Consider the following 15860-nt stretch of genomic DNA (forward strand, 5'->3'; position numbering starts at 1 on the left):
TTAGTATAAAGAGGTCCATATTTTGTAACATTCACCTTGTATCGGAGAATTTTCCCATTTTCTTCCTTTGGTCTCTTCCAGTTCACAAGTAAGTGTGTTCCATTAAAAGTTGCTGAAACGCCGCGGGGTGCAGTTGGATCTAAGATTGAGAATAGTTAAATTGAGTAATGGTCTCAGGAATATTCATATGACGATGCTCTCAGGAATATTCATAAACGTTCATAAATACTGTGCAATATAAACTTTTGTAATAAAAACTTTCTAAATCTCATTCTACAAAGATAGTCCTTCCATGTCATATTTGTCAATTTATCAGTTGTCAAATCAATTTATCCATTTTTAATTTTCAGATGCCGGCCTAATCTAGACTATCATCTTTCATTTTGGTTCGTTTCCTGCAATTATTGATAAAAACTTTGCGCTGATTATTTTCTTGCACAAAAGATCACTGCCGTGGCTCCTTCTAGTCATACTCTTGTCCATCCCTACCTCTAACTTCACCCATCCTTAGCTCTGCTTAGTCAAACTTCCGCCTAGTCATTTCTAGCATATTTAAAAAACTAATTTTGTCACCCTACTTCTCAAATGTAATTCATGTTAAAAAAAATGTTTAATGTAAAATAAAAAAAATTAGGATAAGAAGATCCTTGAATCGTGTATTTACATCCTTCCGCGGTTATGAAAACTTTCTCCGCTAATGGTCCCCACTGAACAGTGCGTGCCTTCAAAGAAGCTCTGTACTGCTGGTATGGTGAAAACCTATCCCCTCTTATCATAATTACGTGCTCATCTCCAGGAATTTTCTGTTCCAAAACTACGTGGCCGGTTTTGTTATGGTAGACGTTCAAGAGGTATCGCCTTATGACACCGTTCGGTTTGCTTGGTTTTTGCCAAGTGAAGACATATTCGTCATCTTTCTCTTGAATGTCCAGTTTCAAAGGAGCGGAAGGGGCTGCAAAAGATGGAAAAAGAAAATGAATAGCTTATCGATCAGCCATTTAATTTCTTTTTCTAATAGCTGTGAAATAAGATGTTCTTGAATGAATGACCGAAGAGCAATTTTTTACCGCAAATCTTTGACTAGACCCCCTCATTTAAGCCCTCATCCTCAAAAATGCCACCAATTTGGAGGTAGGATATTGATAAGCCGCCACCTTTATATGTCGATTCTCACGTTTCAATGAGCCCCCATGGGGGCTTAATTGAGGTACAACACACAGATACACAATGATCGATAACACAGTTAGCGGCGAATGAAAACAGCTGACAAAGAGACGGCCTAAGATAATAACAACATCCAAATTTCATCCAAAGTATATTTCTGTGCTTTGATTTATCTTCTTGGATGATATCTTAAAAAGACTTATTAAGTAAACTTGCAAATGAAATGTAGTTGAAAATCGTGAAAAAGCTATGAAACGAGCTATTTGTATAGCAAGTTGTAAATGATACTTATAAGATCCCCCTCCCGAATAAGCCCTCCTCGAATTAGCCCCTATCTAGAAAGCATTTTATTCTATATGAATCAATTTATTTTTTACTTAGACTGAGTCATCGGACAGCGGACAGTAACGGCTCTTGCCCTACGACGGACACGATTTTATCGTGTAAGGAATTCACTCTTGTTCTTAACCTCCTAATCGGTTGTAATAAGAATTAATGCCACTGTTACAGTATCTTAGAATCCACAATCTTAGACAGAGCTGTTGTGACAAACCTTTAAACACGTGCCCAGTAGCGTTCATGTATACTGGGCCAACAACAACCCCCCTTCCCTAATTCAATGTTGGAGCGTATGTCTTTTAATAGCAGAGATTGAACTGGGGTGGGGGGTGGGTTGCAGATTCTGAACAGGGAACAGGATTCTGCCTGCCCGGGATTATAGAAAATCTCATTAAACCTTGATCGCAAGCTATCGTATTTGCGGCAGGATAGAGTTATCCCTGAAACCAAAAGGTCCTCACCTGCTTCCTTAGTGTGAACAGTTATTTCGTTGGAAGTATCACTTATCAAATATCTCCCGTCTCTTTTCTTTGAAGCAACAACGTGTATCTTGTACGCAGTAAAAGGTTCTAAGCCTGACAACAATTTCGAATACTCTCTGTGTTTTCTTTTATCCTGCAAAGACCTGTAAGTCAGTAAATAAAATCTCTTTCTTTCTTTCGACTTCTTCTCAGCTATTACCGTAAAATTTAGTGTAGTTTCCTTCAGCTCAACAGGGGAATTCCAGCTAACCTCGATCTCAGCCGACGACTTTGGTACAGCTGCGCTCAGTGTTGGTGTTGGTGGAGGAGGTTCTAAAAATTCAGATCGAATTGAATTTTCCAAGATGGACGACACATCGAGACAAAATAACACAGGTTTCCAATATATAAAAATTTTTTCGAATAGCAAGTACATGTGGAGAAATTTCCAAAAACAAGCTAAAAAGAAAAGGTACTGACAATTGCAATTCCTCCATCGACAATAACCGAATTTGTTTCTGCAGTAAATACGATCTAAATCTAGGAACCTCACAAAAAGACTAAATCTTTACTAAGGGCATATGCTCTAGCGCCTGTGTAATCTACAGAACCTTTACTAGTTATCTATAAGAGTTCTAAAAAACAAAGACAATTCACTTTTATCCAATGATAAAAATAGTTAAACTCAAAACAAAGAGCAGTAATTTCGTACCCTTGAACGTTGTTATTGTAGCTGAACTTGCCGGATCGCTACACTTTAATACTCCAAGTTTCGTTTTACAAGCAGTGACAGTAACAATGTAGCTCGTTGACGGCTTTAGCCCGTCCATAATAGTACTCTGTTTTGTTTCCAGTTGCATTTCTTCGTCTTGCTTCCGATATAAATGAAGCTTTGTGACTCGCTCAAGGCCCGGGCCATTGGCTGTTAACGAGAAATTCAGCTCACGTTGCTGCTCGTCTGGAGGGTATGCCCACATGACCAAAGCCTCGGTTGACGATTTCGTCGATGCTTTGACGTTGGAAGGAGGTCGTGGGTCTGTTAAAATAACCGTGCATATAAAACCTCTCTAATAAACTTTGTAATACCATTGTGAAGGGTCGTAATAAATACCAAAGTTATTTCTCATATTGTTTATTGACTATACACGTATCATTTTTAAAAACCGTATGAAAACAAACATCCAGAAACCAAACCAGTGTGAACTTAAATAATCAATTGGCCTAGAAAACAATATGGCCTAAACAATTTAAATGAGGACATACCCTTCCAGGTTGTAGCATTTGCAATAACAGACAATGGTCCAATGCCACCTTGACTATTTGTTCCACAAATTTGGATGAAGTACATTGTCTCTGATTCTAGACCAGTCAACAAAAGCGAATTAGTCACCGTTTTGGTTGACAGAACTTTCGGCTTGCTATCGGTGCTCGTTGAATAAAAGACGGAATAGTGATGCAGGGTTCCACGAGCGTACTCATTGGGGATTGGTTTCCAAGAGATTCGAATTGACGTTGTCCCCTCTGCCACAGCTCGCACGTCAGCAGGGGGCTTCCCCGGCACTAAAAAACGAAAACCTACTTCAGAAAGAAAGCAAGGATTTTTATAAAGTTTTATGTACATATATTTTTTCTAACAAATTTTAAAACAAAATATATCAATCTAATACGAGCTATGGCCGCCTGTAAAAATACTATTGGAACAATAAAACGAGGGCATACTGACTACCCTACAGCATTATACACGGGTAGACTTCATGCCAGGAACAAAGAAGCATGTTCAATATGAGTCTTTAAAAAATAAACTTGGAGGGTGGGTGGTTGTGGAAACTAGGATAATCTCAAACAAATCAACTGTCATGTCGATAAAAAGTAGAATAACCTCTAGTACATTTTCACTGAGGCCGTCTGGGAGGTTGTCGTATTGTTAAAGGCTTTATGGATATGACAAGGAAGCTTAAGGTAATGCAACAAAAACAGTTCTTTTTCACTTAACCAGAAACCAGCTATCAATGATCGTTATACAATAGTCGATAAAGAGCTAGCAATAAGCGATTTACCTTTTCCAATTACGAGAGCCGATGCCAAGCTTGGACCGAAAAGTTGTCGCTCTCCCAACTCGATGGAAAGAATGGCTTCAAAACTGTAAGTTCTCCAAGGAACAAGATCCCTGACCGTGTAATTGAAATGAGCTGACTCCGGTCTCATTATTTTTCTCACCGAAGCTATTCCACTGCTGAAACAATTTATGACAACCATGCTTGAGAAGAGGACAGCAAATTGCCTTGGAAGCTAAAGAAGCAACAATTGATTTAAAGAGTACACTACACAAGAAGCACCTATAATAATGACAAGAAAGGTTGGCATAGAGTTTCTAACTGCTACAAGTGAGCTATAAAAGAACAATGAAATAAAGCTTTTTTCTACCTATCTATAACTAGATTGAAGATTGGGAACTCATTTTTCTTAGAAGAAGTGCTAGGAAAGTGAGTTGATGGTTTTTAAAAACTTTTCAAAAGGCCTAAGGAAAAGCAAAAATGCCTCTAAATCTCAAGAACAAAATGTGAAGAATCTGACGAATTTTTACAAGGATCTTGTTTATAAGAAAATACAGGGTCCGAATCATCCAATTTTGCTTCATAAGTTGCGTGTTTCCCCTTGTTCATAATAACAACAACAGATTTGAGAAAAGTGAAAATATTCAAAAAATATTTTTTGCTCAAAGTGAAATTTTTTACGATTATAGAGGCTGGACAAAATTTAACGAATTCTTTTACAAAAAGAGTGTAGGGTAAAAGAATCCCCCCCCCCGCATCATTCAATCTTCATTTCACGTGCAAGACTTTGGTTCTCGCTCCTATTTTTCCTCTTCTATTTGTCCTTTACCTCTACTTTCATGGGAATAGATATTTCATAGGATAGTACTGAGAAGGGGTAGAAAACTGGAGACAATAGTCCTGTCGTTGACTTTCGCAAAGATTATTTTGCATTGAGCTGCTGCTAATATAAAATATGCCTATCTGGTTTACAAAGCAGATAATTTTGATTGAGTTTCCCAATGATTCAATACATTTATACGTCAATTTCGCAGCATCTCTTTACATGATGACAGCAGTTTGTTTATTTTAATACCTTATATATTACATCTGTTCAGGGTGTTTCTGCGTTATTGATATTGTGGTTGACTGGTCATTGCTAATTGATATATGGAATTCATTTTTTTTATTGATAAATCAAATTTCTCTGTTCATGACCATTGGTCCCTTATTTTAATACCTTTTCCATCCCTAATACTGACCTGTAACAGCTTCGTACGGATAGTAAAGATTTTGGTGCATAAAATCACTTTGCCAAACTAACTTGTTGGACGATCTCTAAAACCTTTTCAATATGCTAACCACTATGATATGTGAATAAATGTAGGTGAGATTAGGAGGTGCAGAGGGTGAATTGAAACCCAGGAAAAGGGGGTGCGTCAAGGATGTGCACTCTCCCCATTTCTATTTAGCATTTTAAAGAAAAATATATGGTAAGGCTGATAATATCCACATTCGGTGACTTGATGAATTGGAAGCGTTGACAAGTTAAGTCATATCAGGAATCTAGAGTTTCATAAACGAAGTTAATGCCAAAGCATGCGGGATGAAGGTGAATTTAAAAAAAATTCAAAATAATTTGGAAGAACAAAGAGAATATGGAGATCTACACGTGAAATAAAAGTTAAGTAAAGTAACGGAGCTAGAGCCTGTCACTTTCCTAGGTATCATTGAGTTTGCCAGGATCTCTTTTCGTCTGGTGACGTTTCTACATTATTGGCTAGAAATCATTCAACAGAAGAACAAAACAAGCAACCAGGAGGTTAAATTTGGTTCGACGGAATAGAGTGGTGATTGTGTTGAAATGGAATGCATTTCTTCATGTGCAAATGAGGTTAGACGACATGCAGAGGCAAGCCGGACTTAGACATTATACACTCGTTTTTTTATAAGAAACTGGCTATAAGAAACGAGGACTGGACAGTCAGAAAAAATCAAGAAACTTCAGTACTCGAAGCAAAAAAAATTAAGAAACTATGAAATCGTGATAAAACTGTGTAAATCGTGAAGAAACACTTGAGAAACAAAGAGTATTGAAATTTCCAGAACATTAAGAAACTAGGGTACTTAACATCGACCTTTGCTTCCTATAAAAAATTGAGTGTATAGCAAAGGATGCTTGTTGAGATCCATCATATTATCAATCGAAGAAAAAAGCTATGGGTAGGCAGAATACAAGGGAAAGGGTAAAGAAGATAAGAAAGTATGCTGACATGGAACATGCTTTTTTTAAGTAAATTTGAGAGTGAAACATAGAAAGAGGGCAGCAAAGGCCAAGATAATTCATTGGAAGGGAATAATTCCCGGGAGACGAGCCACTTCAGCCCCCACCCCCCCTCCCGTCCACTAGTAATAATTGTCTTCCCTTCTTGTGAAACCGGAAAGAAAATAATTTTGAAGACTTCACTAATTTTACAAAAAGCTTCAAACTGTTAAATATAAACTTGACAATTGGTCGAAGTTGATAAATGTGAAAGAAACCAAAAGCACTCACACTTATTGTTAATTCCACGGATCCAGCACTGTTCGACACAACAGTTTCTATTCTAACAGCGTTCGTCTTTTCTGAAAAAGCAACAGGCAATAGCAAAGTGTAGTTTTTCAACTGTGATGCCAAAATCAACACAACGCAAAACACCCATCATCCTTTACAGTCTCCACCCTCATCCCCTTCTAACCCCCTTGCTCAACAAAGAAAGATAAATTGTGACTTATAGCTCTGACCATACATATGACTTTCACACCTATTAAACAGGTTGAATAAACAAGCAATCGATTGAACAGATATGCGTTCTACCTAAATGACCAACGTGACCCACAATCATAAAAGAATAGGTGGTACTTCAGATCAACATTTACTCATAAATCTGACTTCTTTCGCACCACTGCTATATAGCCTTTAAGCTCGGACAGGCAGCAAAAGGAGCGTTTGCTTACAAATAAAGACTTGCGATCCGGATTCAGCACGCTAAGTGATGGTAACAGGTAACGACCATACCTTAGGACCTTAAAGATAGCCTGAAATATATACTTACCGGACGTTGTACCGGTGATTAAAATCCGTCTAATTTTAGTGTAATAGACAGCTCTTGAAGTATAAAGAGTTAGGACACATTCATAAATTCGCCAATGCTCTAAATTATCAAACGACGATTCTGTGGCTGAGTCAGGCGTAATGCTGCGTTCTTTCCAGTTCACTTCCCCGACTTTCCTCAATTTAACGGACAATTTTTCAGGCTTTTCTTCGTTTAATTTCGATGGAATCTACAAGAGACAGGGCAAACAAGTGTTAATGCCAATAACAGTAGATTGCAAAAGTGCCACATGTAGCAAGTAGTTTAAAATTTAACGGTACAGTCTTGAACCAAACTGCTAGGTGCTACTTTGATACTTTGCATTATATCAGGCCTTTTCAGGAACGTTGTGGAAGGGGGACAGGGAGGCAATGCAGTGCCATACTCCTGTTATTCTTTAATATTTCAATTCTTTCTCTTAGTCACACAATATTGTGCCAGCTTAACAACCAACCATTTTTAGGCCTTATTTAGATAAGCACTACCTTACTGCATCCTTAATAAACCCCGTCGGAGAAAGACAAGTCCGCCCTTTATCAGAATCAAAGCTAGGCCTGTCCCTATTACAGATTTACGACCATCAGGCTGCTGAGGGCTTAATAGGGCATCTTTAAGACGGAATAAAGAGAAATACTTGCAACTAAATAAAAATTGCTAGACAGGAAGAGATCTACCAAGACGGGGAGGTGTCCGTGAGTGAATCAGGAAGAAAAAACTTCTTCCTTCCACTTTCCCTTCACATTTTAATACAATTGTTTACAGTTTAAAAAAATATACATGGCTCAAATAAAGATTTTAGCGACTAACCTTCCAGCTGACTAAAAGTCTTCCGGGTGAGTTGGATTGCAGATGTGTCGCGTTAGTCAAAACTGATGATAACGCCGGAGCTGAACAGGAAGGCAAACGATGCTTTGTCAGATAAGAATAAAAATATTAAGCTACAAAATAGATATAACGCTGTAACGAGGTTTCGTAATCCTGGCTGTGGGTTTAGGAACGGTATGGGATCAACATCGCCATCGAACAAAGTTTAGAATGTGCCGACAAGAAACTTATTTAAAATTTCGTTCTTATACAACTTAGTATCTAATCAGTATTTTTAAACAGATTTTTATAACCTTTTCTTGGCAAACAGAGCTGAACAAATGATAAACTAGCTAACGTGGTTTTGAGATTGGACTAGTTTTCTATCACTTAACTGATGAAAAGAAGCATAAAAATGAGGCAAACTAAAAGAAAAATTCACCTTTTCTTCCAACGAAAATCTCTTTGATATCGGTTAATATTTTGTATTTGTTGTTGAAAAGAGCAATGCGAACTTGGTATATATTTCCAGCTGTCAGGGGCGAAATCGTTATCTCTTTGTTTTGATAAGCAGGCTTCATTTTCCAATGAGTCTCTGATTTCTTTTTGAAGTAGACTACAGTATTTTTGATTTGCCCGTTTACAGTTTCTAGAGGCGGATTCTGCAAAAGAAACAGGCAAATGTATACTTAAATGTTTTGGAAAATTTGGAAAATTGGTCACAGTTTGTGAGCATAATTGAAAGATGTTTTCATCCAAAATTAATGCTATTAAACAATCTAGACAAATGTTTTACTGCGCGTTATGACTAATTCAATGCAAAATTGCAAATTGATCAGTCAAAATTATCATGGTTTTCTGATACTTGAAACTTACTCCGCAAGCACCTACAAAGCGTTCAAAACAGAATTCTATACGACATATTTGGCATTAGATACACGTTAATTGCAACGAGAATGCCGATACCTACCGTCCACGAGACTGTGAATGCATCTGCTGCGTTCGATTGCAAAAATGTAATCTTCACGGGTTGTTCTGGGGCTGTAATTGGACAAATTTGCTCATAAAGGCGTAAGAATTTATGGTTTCTCTAATGAAGATTTCATGAAGATCTAAATAACAACATACTTATGCTCACTCTACAATTCATGCCTAACTCTAGCCAGTTTGATCAGGAAATTTCTCAGTCACCAACAATACTTGGACGGATTATTGGTAAAGCCCGATCGTCGTTCCATCTAGCAGTTTTGGAATCTATCTACATAAGCACGAAAAAACCGCTACTGTGTAGACAAAAGGAGTTCGTTTTTACCTTAGGACTCCGTTTGGTAACATTCTCAATAGGCAAGCGGCACTGATTGGTCAACATCAACAGTCATGTGATTGCATTTTTCTGATTGGCCTATTTCGATCCACAACTGGGTATATATATTTCCTAGCGTAGAGTTTTCGATCTATGTTTTGACGTTTTAAACTTTGAAGAATGTCAGACAAAAAGCTTTAGTTTACTCAAATGTTTGCTTTTTTCAAAGCCATTTTAAAGTTTTGTACCACCCAAAGATTGTTTGAATACTATATATACAAAATTCTGGTTTTCTGCTTCCCTGACCTTTCCACACAGCCAAAGCAACAAAGGACCATCTATTCTGTTACTATACCTCGATCAACTGTTCTTGTACAGCATATTGCCAACTTATATAAACTGACTTAACAAGTTCTATTTCTCGCTAAAGTAATGATACAAATCTAAATTTTTTAATAATTCAAACAGTCTAAAGTATTTTGTACACTGCACTGGTACAAAATAGTGGATGACATGCACTGGTACAAAATGAAGAACAAAGTTTAAAAACACTGTGCCACTGTTATAGCTTTAAAAAGCATTCATTGCATTGATTTCAAATTATAATTGATGACTTTCATGTCAATATTCTGGATACAGCACCAGTTGCGTCAAACAAAAACGAGAAAGAATACCTTTGCCATCGATCTGAACGTAAGCTTTATTCGAAGGAGCACTGTTACTGAACTGACTAGCGGCGTGAATAACGAACTCGTAATCTTGCCACGCCTCAAGGCCGCTAAAAGTATATTCGGTGGCACCAGTGGAGTGGATACTTTTTATCAAAACAATCGAAGATAGCACTTTTCTGTATTTTATAATGAATCCTTGTATGAGAGAGCTGCAGCTCGAAGCTGAGGAAGATGGAACCTGAAAAATGATATCACCATGATAGTGGTAACAGCTGTTCAAACGTTGTTCATCAAAATATTTCAAACAATATCAAAATATCAATTATCAACATTACAAGTACTAACAAACTGACTCAAGTTTAACCACTAGGTCCTGACATTGATTATGTTGACGATATTTTAGGTGCTACTTTTTTCCTTTGAGCAAGTTCGGCTTATTGGACTCTGCATAAGTTGCATTTAATAGACTTCTACTACGCCAAGCTTGCCTTTTATCACGTCACTTATGTCAGTGAATTAGGCGTTGCATATTTCTATATCATAATTACCAATTAGATCATCATTATCATAATTACCAATTAGATTATCTTATGCAAGACAAATTAAGCTAATTATGCTAACACAAACAAAGGCTTACCAGCAACGCCAGCAAAGATAGTAACAAACAAATTTAACAGTAGCAACGAGTAAAAATGGTAAATATTTATTATGAATAAAAACAGTCAGCAGTACGGAAGCTAAAAAATTGAATTATTTCAGTTTGTTTAATATCCAATTTGGTATGTAAATATATCCAATATTCATAAATGCTGGCCATTTTAAAAATGAACACTCCGACCATCTCAATTTCATCTTAACGATAAAAACCCAACATACCGTCCACGTGACAACTGCAGTGAATGGCTTTGGTGACGTAACACTAACAATCGTCGGTTTAGTTGGAGCTGCAAAACAGATGTATCATTATACTGACGGTGACAAAAAAGTTTTGGTTCCTCCAGCATTTTAAGAGAATAACCACTCTTTAGCTGCTAAATAACAAATTCTAAACTATACATAATAAAATGCTCGAGCTGGGGGAAGCTGAGGGCTGTGAATATCCTTACGAAATAAATCATAAACTAACTTGGCATTGAAACAGTCTTCGATTTAGGTGACTAACTGATAAATTCAATGCAACTACACTGTATCTGTATTCATTATTGTTTTCAACGATCTTGAAAATACCCATAAAGATATAGAAACAACTTCGTTTAAGGAAAAAATACACCATAGTGGGATGAAGAAGCTTCTTTTTAGGCGCAGATAATTTGTGCATAACCTCAAAAAAGGAAACAAAATGAATCTTAAACAAAATTGAAAACTTCAAATTTCCTTGGAACCTCCATACGATCTCGTAAATAATTTAGACGATTGAATGTTGTGATCTAGTTCACGTTAGCCCCCGCCTTTCGTTTCTGTACTTGGAAACAGTCATGTTAGCTTAGGTTAGGGCATGATCAATAAAATGAAGCGAATACCTATGCTTTATGATTGCATGTAATAAAATCTTTTCGTTTGGCAACAAACTTTTTCATATTACTTTTGCAAAGAATAAAAAACCCATTGTCAGCAGTCATTTTTTCGAACTTTCCCATTGAAATGTTCAATTTTTATTGTTTTCAAATGCTTAATTGTAATATATAAATTAATTGCAATTACCAGACGGATTGGTTTTAACGATAATTTTCTTTCTATCAATGTTGCAAGAGCTTTCTACAGCCACCTCAAGCTCATACTTCGTACAAGGCTCCAAATTGACAATACTCTCTGAATACACAGTTCTGCTTGCATACACCATGGTTTTGATAAGGTGCTCACTACTGTTTACTTTCTTGTAAGAAACCAGTTGTCTGTCAAATAGGCCATTTGTATTCCAGTAAATCTTGATACTGTTTTGTGTTTTATCAGTTACCTGAAGGTTACTGACAGTACCAGCTGAAAGGAATGAAAAAATTTAAATGCCAGCAAAGCCAATGAACTTTGTAATCCAGTGTACAAACAGAACTATGCAAGCGACCCCCTCATGAAAATTTTCTGTTGTCACGCCCTTCAGTCTCCTGGAGAACAAGGGAAACGCTCATTTTACGTACAACTGTTAAAAGGTTTTTAAGGATTTTTAACAGAATGTGCATAAATCAAGCTTTAACATGAATAAAGGACATATGGACATTTTTCTGCAATAAACTTACAGGAATTGATTCTGTATAAGTAACTTAAATAGTAGCTTTTTTGCATTGTAAATGTTTCTGGCTTCGCTCAAATTCACCTTGTACTCAAAAACTGAAGAAATTATTTGTATATAAACTGGAAACTGTATCATATAACTCAGCTCCTCATAAGTTAACGAGAAAATAAACATTTTTACATCTTGGATGGGACCTTCTTTTAGTCCGTAAACAGGGGCTCAGTCTCGGTTTTGTCTAAGAGACCCATGTTCCTCCATTATGTCAATGAGCCCAACGACTGTGCACAAATTTTCCTAAGATAAGTTGGATTAGATCAGCACTAAATAAACTATTAAAATTCTTTTTTCGATTTTGTTTAAAAAATTAAATGTTTTGCAACAACAAAGAAGAGAATATGTTTACACCAAAAGATACACAAAAATCAATTTCTGATGCAGTAGTAGTAGTGTGACATTGAGCCTAAATGTCAGCTTGATGCCAGGTGCAACTGTTTTTTGTTAATCCAAGCAAAGAAAAAAGTACAACAGTGTTGATTAGAAAAAAGACCTGAAGAAATTGAACCCAACAGAGGATACTCATAAATTATTTTAAAGGTAGAAAAAGGTAAAATTAACACAAGTAAATAAACTTGTAATCACCAGCGCTTTTCCATGTAGCATTACATCCATAAATATTAGTGATCAAATTAAGGCAAGATTGGGGCTTTTCAGGCACAAAATAAACAAATCTTGCTTTGGTAGGACACAAAAAGTGCATGGTCTCTGCATCAGTTGCTGATTCGAATAGCTACAAAACAAAATCAAAAGATACCACTAAAAATCAAGTTTACTTCGAGGAAAAATTATACATCCTCAGGTGAAAAAGCAACAAAAGCTACAAAGCTACAAAACAAAATCAAAAGATACCACTAAAAATCAAGTTTACTTCGAGGAAAAATTATACATCCTCAGGTGAAAAAGGGAACAAGTTGCGATTAGTCAGAGTCTCTGCAAAGATATTGCTCTGCAAAAAATACAATATAATCATCTGTCTCTTTCTCCTTGGTCTGTCTGCCCAAGGATAGCTAACTAACCTAAGAAATGCTGCAAACAAAGTGTTTAAATCCAAAAGTATCCAATTTAAATATATCAATGTTAGTTATATAAAAATACTTGTAGTTAACAAAACATAAAAAAGTTCTATAGAGAAAGCACTTATAAACAACTGAGTTTGAAATGGGCAAGAACCCTTTTTACTAAAAATGTTTAAGGTTTATATCAAAGCCTGAAACTCTATATGACTCACAAAATTATCATTTATTGCCACAGGCCTAAAGGAGTAGCAGACTGTCATTTTCTACGCAAACAAAACATCCCCTTTCCTACACTGCTCTTGATGGATAATTTAAGATTGATCAAAACATTTTACTTAAAAATACCAGAGTGTCTAAAAAGGTTTACATTATATGCTTTGGGAGGAAAAGGATTTGATAAAAAGTCTGCTTAAAAACAAAATTGCTTTTTGTGTGCCCAATAGAATTCAAAAGCAAAATTAGAAAATACTACCTCATTTCCGTTAAGATTTCGATAGGTAAAGTTTGAATTCCCATCGTAGCCAAATAGAATCTGAAAAGTGCCAGGAAATTTGAGAGTCTGTATACCAGTAATTGTCTGTGTTGTTCCCAAATCTACCTTGAGATAGGTCATTTCAACAGATTCAATACTTCCAGATATCCAGGCCTGTGAAGACTTTATTCCTAGTTGTGTATCATTACAGCTTGAAGTATGTTGGGGTAATGACAATGAGCTTGCAGTGGTCTGCAGCAAAGTTTCATGGCAGTCTGAAACAATAGAGAATACATCATTGTCAACTTTTGTAAAACATGATCTATTGTTATACAAGAAATGCTATGCAAACTATTTAGCTCATGCACAAGTTGAAATCAGCTTTTTCAGCCACAAGCCTTTTCTTTCCAAACAAGGGTTATGTAAGATTAAAATCAGTGAATGAGCTTTTTAAAATTCAAATTACAAATATAGGTAATTCAAATATAAACCCAAATTACATACCATTGGGCATGCTCTTTTGTCCCCAAACATAGCCTAGAAAGGGAGCAAAAGACAAATCAGATTTCAATAGAATCTACAGTTAAAGAAAAGCCTCCACACTAGGGAGCAAATTTTCATCATTTGTTTTAGCACCACATATGTGTTTACTTGATATTTACTTACTGATATAACCAGGGCCATATTCTTCATGTTTTTCTTTAATTTCTTCATCATAAAGCGCAAATTACCTAACATGAATCTTATTTACAAAAATTTCAAATTTTCCATGTTTCATTTGAAAAACCTCACTCATAGACCAAAATTATTCGGCAGGTGTTGTTATCCACAACCAAAAAGACAGTTAAAAATTACCTATGATCAAGTTTCTTGATTTCAAAATAACCCATACATGCATAGGTATTTACTAATTTTCTTAGTTTAATGTATCACCCAAACAGATCCCTTTGAAGGTCTTAATTCCCCTTCCACTCATGTTTATCTAAAAGAAAATGGATCCAAGTTGCTTTTATAAAATTTCCAATAGGCATATTTGATACTTGTATATATTAAATCTTTTAGAATTTGGCAATGCCTGGTTGCAATTTTTGCTTTTCTGCTCCAGCTACAGTTTCAAAGATGACAAACTACAAAAATGCATACTGGTGTAGTGATTCCATTCATTCTAATTTTTCCTCACCTATCGCCATCCATTTCTACTCTGTTTATTTTACCTACAGTAATTTCTTCACATCACTACCTCATCAGTACACGCTACGAGCATATCACTATGTCAACATTTCCTCTCTTTTGTTTAGGCCCTCATCAACCCTACACATCTACCTAAATCTCAAGTCCTAAACTATTCACACTTAGCCTAGCCCTTCCTATCTTTTGTTTTCCTTACATCATTAGTGTTAATTTTAGATATTCATTTCTGTATAAAAGCATGTTAATTTTTATGTAAGTTCAGTTCAGTTCACATCAGAGTTACACAGGCAACACACTGTCTCTCTCACTGGCTCCGTGTTCTCTGCACGTAAAATAAGACACGCTGGGTTGGAAATGACACGTTAGTCAAGGATGGATTTATTTAGTGTTTACATTGATCGCTGTTCCGATGTACACTAAAATGGTGACCACGACGTGACCCGACATGGCTAAAAACAACATCCTTCGACGTTATTTTCAACCCAACTCAACGCAACAGAATTTGTCAGCTTCACACAACTCAACTGGATTTGTCACACACTCGAGCTCAGCTAGACAACACAGCACTCGGACACAAGTGTCTCTATTCGCCTCACATCCTCGGCAGCTCCACGGCACTCTCCGGTGCTCGGCAGTGTCTCACGCTCTTCGCAGGTTCTTGGTTACCCTACTCATAAAACCTTGGCATCAACGCACTCGACTCACTGCAGTGCCCTTGCATCCCGGTTCCTGGTCATCCGACTCACAAAACCTTGGCAAAACAACTCTACCGGTTCTTGGTCACCCGACTCACAAAACCTTGGCAATTCACTCATCGCAGGTTCCTGGTAAACCTATTCACAAAACCTTGCTCAACATCGGACTACGTCGCAAATTCAAGGCAATTTTCATCGCTGCTTGCAGACCCTCACATGGTACACGAAAGCAAGTCAACGAACAAATTGGACATTCGAACATTTAAGTAATTTTTATACGTATATTTCTATCG

The 15860-nt window shown here is 36.6% G+C and overlaps 1 protein-coding gene across 3 annotated transcripts in view; it reads right to left on the reverse strand.

Moving 5' to 3' along the window:
- The window catches only part of LOC135685899 (receptor-type tyrosine-protein phosphatase kappa), a 36223-nt gene that overhangs the window by 17626 nt on the left and 2737 nt on the right, over positions 1-15860 (reverse strand). For 2 of the 3 annotated variants that reach the window (XM_089108931.1, XM_089108929.1), the window contains exons 2-18: positions 14186-14218; positions 13682-13956; positions 12776-12923; positions 11611-11886; positions 10786-10853; positions 9913-10147; positions 8906-8976; positions 8378-8597; positions 7939-8018; positions 7093-7321; positions 6552-6622; positions 4022-4253; positions 3228-3524; positions 2677-3000; positions 1965-2297; positions 665-952; positions 1-139 (exon numbers count right to left, since the gene is read on the reverse strand). The exon at positions 1-139 is cut by the window's left edge and continues 1 nt beyond it. In XM_089108931.1, coding sequence (XP_088965057.1) covers positions 1-139; positions 665-952; positions 1965-2297; positions 2677-3000; positions 3228-3524; positions 4022-4253; positions 6552-6622; positions 7093-7321; positions 7939-8018; positions 8378-8597; positions 8906-8976; positions 9913-10147; positions 10786-10853; positions 11611-11886; positions 12776-12923; positions 13682-13956; positions 14186-14218 — 3319 coding nt within the window. The remainder of the gene's footprint in view (positions 140-664; positions 953-1964; positions 2298-2676; positions 3001-3227; positions 3525-4021; positions 4254-6551; positions 6623-7092; positions 7322-7938; positions 8019-8377; positions 8598-8905; positions 8977-9912; positions 10148-10785; positions 10854-11610; positions 11887-12775; positions 12924-13681; positions 13957-14185; positions 14219-15860) is intronic. The other variant, XM_089108930.1, reaches the window with a different exon arrangement.

The sequence above is a fragment of the Rhopilema esculentum genome, chromosome 6, assembly GCF_057945365.1.
Source record: "Rhopilema esculentum isolate cy_ngs chromosome 6, ASM5794536v1, whole genome shotgun sequence".
Taxonomy (NCBI): Eukaryota; Metazoa; Cnidaria; class Scyphozoa; order Rhizostomeae; family Rhizostomatidae; genus Rhopilema; species Rhopilema esculentum.